The sequence below is a fragment of the Hyla sarda genome, chromosome 10 (assembly GCF_029499605.1).
Source record: "Hyla sarda isolate aHylSar1 chromosome 10, aHylSar1.hap1, whole genome shotgun sequence".
Classification (NCBI taxonomy): domain Eukaryota; kingdom Metazoa; phylum Chordata; class Amphibia; order Anura; family Hylidae; genus Hyla; species Hyla sarda.
Window position 1 is genome coordinate 128,371,617 of NC_079198.1, and position 11,774 is coordinate 128,383,390.

Genomic DNA, 11,774 nt, shown 5'->3' on the forward strand with positions numbered 1-11,774 from the left:
ACCTCCTTGTTACGCGGGAGACACTAACGTATCTAATATGGACAATTAAGGGGTTGAGGGACTTCTTTGTAGCCGTCCCCCTATACACTACAACAAAATCCATGGATATGGACTCTGTTACGGAGACCCTGGACTTTATTTATTTAAAAAGAAGAGGACGCCACTTGCCCAGTCTGGACAATTATTAACTCTTGAATATTCATGTTATTTATAGTATCCTAATATCTGAGTTTATTGGGCTAGTCAGGAGGTTCTTGAGGGTCATACACGCTGCATAGATAAAGGGGATATTGGACCATCCTTTATCCGCATGAGATACCACGTATGGAACATCAATGGTGACTCCATCTTATTGATGAATGTAAATATAGAATTATTGATATTCTGGGGAAATGATATGTAATACAAGCATGTTAGGATGTGATATTGGACGAACACTGTCACATGTTTGTAATTGATGGATCGATTTGAGAGATTATGACTATGAATAGGATTTGATAGAAATAACATTATTAATATTAATTATATAATTTACTTATTTATTCACCATGCACATATATTGATACGTGTATGTGTAGGTATATCTATACAGGTATATATTTTTGTCATCATTTTATTATTTGATTTTAGTTAAAGGGGTACTCCGGTGAAAACCTTTTTTCTTTTAAATCAACTGGTGGCAGAAAGTTAAACATATTTGTAAATTACTTCTATAAAAAAAAACTTAATCCTTCCAGTACTTATTAGCTGCTGAATGCTACAGAGGAAATTCCTTTCTTTTTGGAACACTGATGACATCATGAGCACAGTGCTCTCTGCTGACATCTCTGTCCCTTTTAGCAACCATGCATAGCCAATGTATGTGCTGGGGACTTGGGTTCAAATCCCACTAAGAACAACAATAAATAAAGTGTTGTTTTTATTATTATAATGACAGCAGAGAGAACTGTGCTCTTGATGTCATCAGAGAGCATTCCAAAAAGAAAAGAATTTCCTCTGTATTATTCAGCAGCTATTTAGTACAGGAAGGATTAAGATTTTTTAATAGAAGTAATTTACAAATATGTTTAACTTTCTGCCACCAGTTGATTTAAAAGAAAAAAGGTTTTCACCGGAGTACCCCTTTAAGCACATGTAAATAAAAATAAAATTAAAATTTAATTATGCACCACATGTCATTGGATTAAAATTTCTATATTATCTTGATATATACATTAATACACATATATACACAGTTAGTTAATATAAATTTATTAATTTTAATTTTTATTATATCTAGTACTAATACAAATTGTTTCGAGATTATTGCACTTATTTCACATATTGATGACGTGTGTGTGTGTGTGTGTATATATATATCTTTATACATCCATTCATTTGTCCTTTATTTATTTTTCATATATAATTTTTCATTATTTAATTTATTATTTATTTTTATACTATTTTTATTCATATTTATATTTGTTTATTTTCAGATTCTTATATATATATATATATATATGTATATATATATATATTTATTTATTTTTATTCATTTATATATATTTTATTTTTTATTATTTTCTATACTTTATTTTTTATTTATTATTTTTATCATTTATAAATAATTTTTATAATTTTTTCATTTATTTATTATAGTTTCTATATATAATTTTATACCATGTGACGGGCTCGTTCATTGACCATCATTATGCATGTATATCACAAATATCACAATTTGAGTCTAAATTATATGAGTTATATTGAGAGGTACTTACCTGGTATCCCGATATATAGGGTGCGCATGCGCTAAGGAGTTGATTACTAAGGTACAATAAAGTTTCTAATAACATGTGATCACATGACGCCTCACGTGACCGGCCGGTCACGTGGGACGCACATTCTACCGGGGGCGCGGCACTACTGTGCATGACCGTTAACATGAAGGAGAAGGGATCATGTGACCACTAGGTGGTCACATGATATGCACTTCTCGTTGAAGTGACGTACCATTGTATACAATAGCGGAAGTTGATGGCGGAGGCAGAAGTCCACGCCGGCTCCACTACTCAAAGCGTGAATGACCCGGGACGCACTCACCTGACAGGTATTACTTAGTTAATTATGCTGATTATATAAGACCCTAAGGGCATGTGGACTACAACACCCCTGAGGAAGTCACAAACGGTGGCGAAACGCGTGGGGCTTAGGGGTCCCATCCCGCCACTCATCATTCCGGCTCCTTTGGTTTGTGGTCGCTATGCACTGGTGATATGAATTTATTTGTTCCTTTGCACATTGCTTATTCTATATCATTTGGTGTTAGCTTATTTGATTGTTGTATTTTCAATGTGATACTTAATAAAATTTGTTATATGTACATATATATATATACCAACTTTGTGGTGTGCACTCTTTACAGTAATTCTTACTTTTGTGTAGCAAGTTTTTTGCTTACTGAGCAGTAGCACCCGTGTCATGATTTGGTGAGCCCCCCTCTTTTTGTATAACACCCCTTGTGATGTCATGCCACACCCCCTCAATGCAATTCTATGGGAGGGGGCATGGCAGCCACCACGCCCCCTCCCATAGACTTGCATTGAGGGGGTGTGACGTCACAAGTGGTGTTTCCGTGACATCACGACCCCCCCCCCGCAGCCTGCACCCAGCATTTTGAACACAATGTTCCGGATGCTGGGCCAGTGGAGTACCCCTTTAAGGAGCTGTTGTGACTACGTGGAAACAGAATTACCCGTGAGTAATAGGGGATAAGTGTCTGATTGTGGGGGTCCAATCGCTTGAACCTCCGGCGATCTTCTGGGTGGCGCCTGGCTCTACTGATGCATGTGGTTGCTCACTGCATGGGGAGAGCAAGGGTGCCGTGCAGAAGATTGCAGAGGGGTTCCAGTGATTGGACCCCCCGTATTCAGATACTTATCCCCTATCCTGTGGATAGAGGATAAGTTGTTAAAGGGGTACTCTGGTGGAAAACATATTTTCAAGAAAGTTAAACATTTTTGTAAATGACTTCTATTAAAAAATCGTAATCCTTCCAGTACTTATCAGCCGCTGTATATTACAGAGAAAGTTCTTTTCTTTTTGAATTTCCTTCCTGTCTGACCACAGTGATCTCTGCTGACATCTTTGTTCATGTAAGGAACTGTCGGGAGCAGGATAGGTTTGCTATGGGGATTTGTTCCTGCTCTGGACAGTCTCTGATATGGACAGAGCTGTAGGCAGAGAGCACTGTGGTCATGGGAGAAAAAAAATCCAAAAAGAAAATAATTCCCTCTGTAGTATACAGCCACTAATAAGTACTGGAAGGATTAAGATTTTTTAATAGAAGTAATTTACAAATATGTTTAACTTTCTGGCACCAGTTGATTAAAAAAAAAAAAGTTTTCCAGCGGAGTACCCCTTTAAAGCCGCAAATCTGCCACTATGGCAGGTTTTCTGCTGACAAAGTCAGTGGTAGCAAATACGCTGCGAAAAATCAGCACGAAATCCGCATCGTGTGAACTGAATCCACGCTGCAAAAAATTCTTTAAAGAATTTCGCCAAAAAATGTAAGTGCACATTATCTTCAATGGGGATTCCACTTTACCATTCACACAGCGGAAATTTTGCATTTCTGATTCCGCAAATTATGTAGACATGTAGTATTGCAGTATTCCGTACAGAGCCCGATTAAAGTTGATGGGACCCTGAATTTGAGCGGAATCTGTGTTTTTCAGAACACAGAAAGTCCACTCGAATTGCGCTGGAATTACCCTTGGAAATTCAGCGAAAAAACCTGCAGTCTGCTTTTCTGAGGGGAATTTAAAGGAGTAGTCCACCGCGCACTTTTCTTAATTTATCCCCTCCAGGTTGCAAAAAAAAGAGAAACTTTCTCTTGCCTGCCTACGCGCCACCGGAGCTCCGGTACAGGTGTTCGGTCCCCGGACTGTATTCTTCTTACTTCCTGTTAGCCTGGCACGTCACACGGAGCTTCAGCCTATCACCGGCCGCAGCGATGTCCCGCCTCAGGCAGTGATAGGCTGAAGCTCCGTGTGACGTGCCGGGCTAACAGGAAGTAAGAAGAATACAGCCCGGGGACCGAACACCTGTACCGGAGTGTACCGGAGCTACGGGGGTGTGTAGGCAGGCAAGAGAAAATTTGCTTCTTTTTTTTTTTGCAGCCCGGACCGGATAAAATAAGAAAAGTGCGCGCCGGAGTACTCCTTTAAGCAGAACAGCAGAAAGTCCACATGTGAATGCGCCAGTCACGCTGTGTTAGTAAGAGTATCTGTTCACGTCGTGACGCCAGGGCTCCGTTTTTCCGATCCACGGTCTGAAGGTTGGAGGCAGCTTCTCCTGGGCCAGACACGATGAGCGAATAAACACACGACGTCAGGTTACGGATAACGGTCTTTCCTGAGCTTGTGCAGATGGTAACACTCAGACAGCTGGCCTTGGTGTGAGAGTGCAGCGTACTCCTTACGGGCCGTGGTAGGTTTGCTGAGACTTGTGGTGTTTTCACCAGACGGAATTGTAGACTGTAGATTCTGGTTGCTATCGTCCTTCCAAGGCACTGTAGACCAGTGTTTCCCAACCAGGGTTCCTCCAGATGTTGCAAAACTACAACTCCCAGCATGCCTGGACAGCCTTTGGCTGTCCAGGCATGCTGGGAGTTGTAGTTTTGCAACACCTGGAGGCACCCTGGTTGGGAAACACTGCTGTAGACTATTCTGCAGGGCATGTAATCCTCCCGCGAGTGACCAGTAGTAATCTGGAGTAGGCCTCTACTCAGAGCACACGACACACAGCACACCTGAGCTTATCTGCTGTTCAGCAATGTCCAGCACTAGACTAACTAACTCTTCCCCTGTACCTCATTATACAGAGGAGACTTTTGGGGTCTCATTGGCTCACATGGGATTCACTACTCACATTTTAAAGGCACAGTACACTTATTACAACCTATATACATATAAATAATACAAATAATTCACATAAATATATTAATTGATATTATAAACATTATTTCAATGGTGAGCTACCCGAGACAGTTCAAAGGCCCGGGACAGCCTCCTGTGCTGGGACACCACATGAACATAGCCTGACTAGGAAGCGGGGATTTCTGCAGTTTGGGGCATTCGCATACATTTCTGCAACAGATCTGCAGAATGTGAATTCATCCTAAAGGCGGCCATAATTTTTGACACCCAGCTTTCCCAGGAATGGAATTGTGCACTTGTCAGATGACATTATGTAAGCAGAGCTGAACGGTGTGAGGCTGCATTCTGCACGGTCGTATCCCGTTACTGACAGAACCGGTTTGTCCTCTGGGTACATGCCAGCCACTCGGTTATCATTTTACGGAAATATTTGATGTATTAGGGTCCGGTATGCAGCCCCGGGCCTCGCCCATGCAGATATAATGTCTGCAGGATGATGCAGGGAGGAGACTGACTGCTGACTGTGTCATCCGCAGGGACCGCTGCCAGACACCAGAGTATAAGGTAACAGTCCCAGGAAGACGGCGCAGGGAGCAGACACTTCTATAGGCCGAGGTGAGTGACTAGAGCGAGGACCTGGGGGGGACTGTCTGCTCAGTCATGGTATGTACAGATATAGCAGAGCTGAATTTGTTGTTTTAATGTTTGTTTTTGTGGATAACTGAGATAAGATGATGCAATTAGTCTACACGCAGTCCTATGTAAAGCCTCAGATCACAGCCTTATATAACTTTACAGCAGACTCCTCCCAGCTATGCTGACAACCTTAATACGACTACATCTGCTTTGCATCATCTGGTAATACTTTTCGTTCTCAGGACTGCAGGTAAACCCACAAGACAATATCAGCTCTGCTACATTTCATAGGCTTATCCTGCTGGTGTGACACTCTTACTTCTGTCTATATCAGGGCTCAAGTCCTGCAGGAACTCATGGGAACGGAGTTCCGGCACTTTTTCCACAGCAGGAACGCAGTTCCCATTAGCAGGAGTCCTGCAGGACCAGCCCTTAAAGGGGTACTCTGCCCCTAGACATCTTATCCCCTATCCAAAGTATAGGGGGTAAGATGTCAGATCGTGGGGGTCCCGCCGCTGGGGACCCCCGCGATCTCGGCTGTGGCACCCCAGACATCCGGTGCACGGAGCGAAGCGGGGTGATGCGGGGCAGAGGCTGGTGACGTCACAGTAATGCCCCCTCCCATAGACTTGCATTGAGGGGCCATGACAGTGATGTCATGAGTCTCCGGCACTGCACCCAACGCTCTAAACCAGTGGTCTCCAACCTGCAGACCTCCAACGGCTGTCCGAGCATGCTGGGAGTTGTAGTTTTGCAACATCTGGAGGTCCGCAGGTTGAATACCACTGCTCTAAATGAATGTCAGGTGAAGCAGGGAGAACGTGGGGGTTCCCAGCATCGGGTCCCCCGGGATCAGATATCTTATCCCCTATCCTTTGGATAGGGTATAAGATGTCTCGTACCCCTATAAGTGGAAATTTTGGGTGAGTTCCTACACTTTTTTTCCCAGGACTTGACCCCTGGTCTATATATATATATTAGTAAATTTGAGTAGCCGTATTAGTCCAGTGATGCAGATGCAAATATCTTGCAGTATCTTGTAATAACCTTTTTTATTGGACTAACAGAATTTTGTAGAGGCAAACTTTCGGGATTCCTCCCTTTTATCAAGTCCAAAGCAAATCTAAGCTCACAAGGAGAAGACACAGGTTACATCTCACAAATATGCAGGGGTTAAAGGGGTATTCCAGGAAAAAACTTTTTTATATACGGTATATCAACTGGCTCCAGAAAGTTAAACAGATTTGTAAATTACTTCTATTAAAAAATCTTAATCCTTTCAGTACTTATGAGCTTCTTAAGTTAAGGTTGTTCTTTTCTGTCTAAGTGCTCTCTGATGACATGTGTTTCGGGAAACACCCAGTTTAGAAGCAAATCCCCCATAGCAAACCTCTTCTAAACTGGGCGGTTCCCGAGATACGTGTCATCAGAGAGCACTTAGACAGAAAAGAACAACCTTAACTTCAGAAGCTCATAAGTACTGAAAGGATTAAGATTTTTTAATAGAAGTAATTTACAAATCTGTTTAACTTTCTGGAGCCAGTTGAGATATATATATATATATATATATATATATATATATATATATATATATATATATATATAAAAAAAAGTTTTTTTTCCTGGAATACCCCTTTAAGACAATAGATGTGGAGAATTCACACTAAGATAGGCCATAAATTGTCCAGCTATAGGAACATAGACAAATAATTCTTATTGCATTATCAAAACTTATGTGCTGTCCTGGATTCTCTTTTGTATCTCACTATGTCCTTCATAATTAAAGTCTCTCCCCTGCCCCCCCCCCCCTCCCCCTTTTTCTCATCCTTATCTATTTAGTCTATGTTCCTATAGCTGGACAATTTATGGCCTATCTTATATACATATGTACTTTTATCGTGTTATTGTAAATGTTTGGGAGGGGCATTTCAGTGACAAAAGAATTCTTGTTGTTATCCAAAACAGTGTTTACCAACCAGAGCGCCTCCAGCTGTTGCAAAACTACAACTCTCAGCATGCCCGGACAGCCGTTGGCTGTCCGGGTATGCTGGGAGTTGTAGTTTTGCTACAGTTGGAGGCACCCGGGTTGGGAAACACTGATCTAAAGGCTTCAGACCTCACCACTTTTTAGGGTGCTTTCACACTATAAAAATGCACCCGTTATGAACGCCCGTTATAAAAAAGAGGGGAAATCGGCAGTGACACGGCCGGTACAAAATCACTAACGGCTATTAGAAAATCCCATTATAGTCTATGGGATTTTTTTAATAGCCGTTTTAACCCGTTATCGCCCGTGCATGCACTATTTCTCCCGTTCATTCGCCCGTCACAAAATAACAGCCGTTATTAATAACGGGCGATAACGGGTTAAAACGGCTATTCGAAAAATCCCATAGACTATAATGGGATTTTCTAACGGCCGTGTAGGATTTTGAATCAGCCGTATAATTGCCGATTTACCCTCTTTTTGTAACGGGCGCTCATAACGGGTGCATTATTATAGTGCAGTGGTCTTCAACCTGCAGACCTCCAGATGTTGCAAAACTACAAGTCCCAGCATGCCCGGACAGCCGTTGGCTGTCCGAGCATGCTGTGAGTTGTAGTTTTGCAACATCTGGAGGTCCGCAAGTTGGAGACCACTGTTATAGTGTGAAAGCACCCTCACAGCCGAAGGTTTGTTACAGTGTATCCAGTCTATGCAATCTTCTTCTTTGAGTTAGCTACTTTAGCAGCATAAGACCTCTCTCTCCGGTTCACTTTCTCACAGCTGAAGGTTTGCTACAGTGTATTCAATCTATGCAGACTTCTGTGACGTAGCTACATAGGCAGCGCAAATGCTTCTCCTGTCCTGGGCTTCAGACTGAGGTTAAAGGGGTATTCCAGGAAAAAAACTTTTTTTTATATATATATCAACTGGCTCCAGAAAGTTAAACAGATTTGTAAATTACTTCTATTAAAAAATCTTAATCCTTTCAGTACTTATGAGCTTCTGAAGTTAAGGTTGTTCTTTTCTGTCTAAGTGCTCTCTGATGACACCTGTCTCGGGAAACGCCCAGTTTAGAAGCAAATCCCCATAGCAAACCTCTTCTGAACTGGGCGTTTCCCGAGACAGGTGTCATCAGAGAGCTCTTAGACAGAAAAGAACAACCTTAACGTCAGAAGCTCATAAGTACTGAAAGGATTAAGATTTCTTAATAGAAGTAATTTACAAATCTGTTTAACTTTCTGGAGCCAGTATATATATATATATATATATATAGTTTGCCTGGAATACCCCTTTAAGTTTCCACTTGGTTTTTTTTCTGGCAGTTTTTGAGCCAAACTCAGAAGTGGATCCATACGGGAGGAGAAGTTTTGGTTTCTCCTTTAAATGTCCTGTTCCTTTTGGATACATTTCTGGCTTTGGCTCAAAAACTGCCAGAAAAAAAAAAACAAGTGGAAACTTAGGCTAAGGGCTACTCGGTGGCTTTGGTCACAAGACAACAAATTGCGACCTGCTGTCAAGCAACTTTATTACAATGTAGCATTTTTTTTTAGTTATAATTTTTTTTTTAATTGTCAATTTACAATCAAGTTGCAATCACTTGCAACTTGCGTGTAGGTCAATGGTGGCAAAGTGGCTCGCAACGTCACTGTCGCATATTGCAATGTGACTCCATTGACTTACATTACGTGCGATGTTGCGCCAGCGTTGTGTCGCACGACCAAAGTCGCCCTATGGCCCTAGAATAACAGCTCTTACTTATTCTGATACATTGTAACAAATGAGTCAGCAGAGAGATGTGTGCAGTGATCTGTAACAAATCCTCATCTGTGAGAAGTATTAAACATGTTCACGCATAGTTTTTTGTTAGGCTGCGGCATTTACACGGCCGTCTAGACCCGTCCCGTTCTTCTCCCGTCAAAAATAAAAACGGAAAATAACGGATGCAAACGGATTTTATCTGTTTGTATCCATTTGGATCCATTATTGTTCAGTTAAGAAACCCCCCCCAAAAAAACATTTTTTTTGTTCTGAGCATGCCCAGAAGTAAAAACGGATCAAAAAACGGATTGAAAAAACGGATGCAAATGGATGACATTAAAGGAGATAGGGGATAAGTTTCAGATCGCGGGGGATCCGACCACTGGGGCCCCCCGCGATCTCCTGTACGGACCCCCGGCAGCCTGCGGGAAGGGGACGTGCCACGAAGCGGCGTCTGACACGCCCCCTCAATACAACTTTATGGCAGAGCCGGAGCGCTGCCTTCGCCAATCTCCGGCTCTGCCATTTAGATGTATTGAGGGGGCGTGTCAGCTGCCTCTTCGTGCGGTGGTCGACACCCGCTATCTGGCCAGCGAGCCGGGGCCCCGTGCAGAGAGATCGCTGGGGGGCCCCAGTGGTCGGACCCCCCGCCATCTGAAACTTATCCCCTATCCTTCGTTTTTCAGCACTGGACTACCCCTTTAAAGGCTCATCCGTTTTTCATAGACTTCAATGTTAAATTTACTGTATTCGTTTTTTCTTCCGTTTTTATTTTTTATTTTTTTGACGGAAGAAAAAATACTGTATGTGCCATTTTTTCTGCCGTAAAAAAAATAAATAAATAAAAAAAAAAAGGAGAAATGAGCGCAGACGGGTACAAACAGATGTAAACCGATTGTAAAAAAAAAAATCTCATTGACATGAATGGGATTTTTTAAAAACCGTTTTTGATCCGTTTACAGCCTGTAAGAACGGCACCGAAACGGGGATATAAAAAACGGGGACAGGCGGCCGTGTGAACGCACCTTTATACGGAAATTCTGTCTGCATAAAGCCTTTAGGTTCCTATAGATTTTCAGCCTCTGTTTGTAAGTGAGAATCTGCCTATAGTGCAGTGTTTCCCAACCAGGGTACCTCCAGCGGTTGCAAAACTGCAACTCCCAGCATGCCCGGACAGCCTTTGGCTGTCCGGGCATGCTGAGAGTTGTAGTTTTGCAACAGCTGGAGACCCACTGGTTTGGGAAACACTGTCTGAGTCACTGACAGCAAGCAGAGCTCTTGCTGATGAGCCTAGACAACTCCTGTCATAGAAATAATTAACCTTTTCCTTTCAAACTGTTCTATTTAGACAGAGCGTCAGTGGACGCAGCCTCTAAGAATAAAGGAAAAATGGCGAGAAATCTGCTCAAGAACCCCTGCGGAGAAGGTAAAATGTATGAAAGAAATGTTGAAAAAATGCCGAATTGTATAAAACCCCCGGGTGAGGCCGCGCCGAGCAGCTGCCTGCTGGGCAAAAACTACCGACAAAGTTGCACAATTGATAAATTGCTGAGCGGGGTTCTCCGGTGGAATTTTATTTTATAATTTTTTTTATTTTTTTTTTTAAACCAACTGGTGCCAGAAAGTTAAACAGATTTGTAAATGACTTCTATTAAAAAATCTTAATCCTTCCAGTACTTATCAGCTGCTGAATACTACCTAGGAAATAATTTTCTTTTTGGAACACAGAGCTCTCTGCTGACATCATGACCACAGTGCTCTCTGCTGACATCTCTGTCCGTTTTAGGAACTGTCCAGAGCAGCATATGTTTGCTATGGGGATTTTCTCCTACTCCTAAAATGGACAGAGATGTCAGCAGAGAGCACTGTGCTCGTGATGTCAGCAGGGAGCTCTGTGTTCCAAAAAGAAAAGAATTTCCTCTGTAGCATACAGCTGCTAATAAGTACTGGAAGGGTAAAGATTTTTTAATAGAAGTCATTTACAAATCTGTTCAACTTTCTGGCATCAGTTGATTTAAAAAAAAAAAAAATAATAATGTTTTCCACCAGAGTACCCCTTTAACCCTTACACTCTTGTTATCCCCCAATTTATGATATAAATGTGATGTATAAAACAGTTTTGGAATTTACAGTATCCCCCACATATATATTTACCGTATTTACTGATATATGGCACCTGGTTCCGGGACACTACATAATCACTGTATATTCTCTGGTATAGAGGAGTTCGAACACTGGGAAGAAGTGGAACACGGAGGAGACGGGTGGAAAGTGGAGGAGCTGCCGGGAGACTGCGGAGCCGCTTTTCCAGATGACGGAATCTCCAAATACTTTGCTTCATCCTTTGAGTAAGTGATACGGAAATAGAAAAAATTCGGGATGGCGGCAGATCACAAAGTAGCTGTTTTCTTCCCCCCCAAAAAAACCGGCTCCACATCTGCCCACAGGTTGTTGTCTGATATTGCAGCTCATCTCAT

The 11,774-nt window shown here is 42.1% G+C and overlaps 1 protein-coding gene across 6 annotated transcripts in view; it reads left to right on the forward strand.

The window, feature by feature from the left end:
- FBXO2 (F-box protein 2) overlaps positions 1-11,774 on the forward strand; it is an 88,379-nt gene that overhangs the window by 13,629 nt on the left and 62,976 nt on the right. For 3 of the 6 annotated variants that reach the window (XM_056542230.1, XM_056542233.1, XM_056542232.1), the window contains exons 2-4: positions 5,453-5,531; positions 10,646-10,723; positions 11,519-11,645. In XM_056542230.1, the coding sequence (XP_056398205.1) occupies positions 10,687-10,723; positions 11,519-11,645 (164 nt within the window). In that variant the 5' untranslated portion in view covers positions 5,453-5,531; positions 10,646-10,686. Of the gene's footprint in view, positions 1-82; positions 362-5,452; positions 5,532-5,635; positions 5,803-10,645; positions 10,724-11,518; positions 11,646-11,774 lie in introns of those variants that run through there. The other 3 variants (XM_056542231.1, XM_056542234.1, XM_056542235.1) reach the window with 3 other exon arrangements.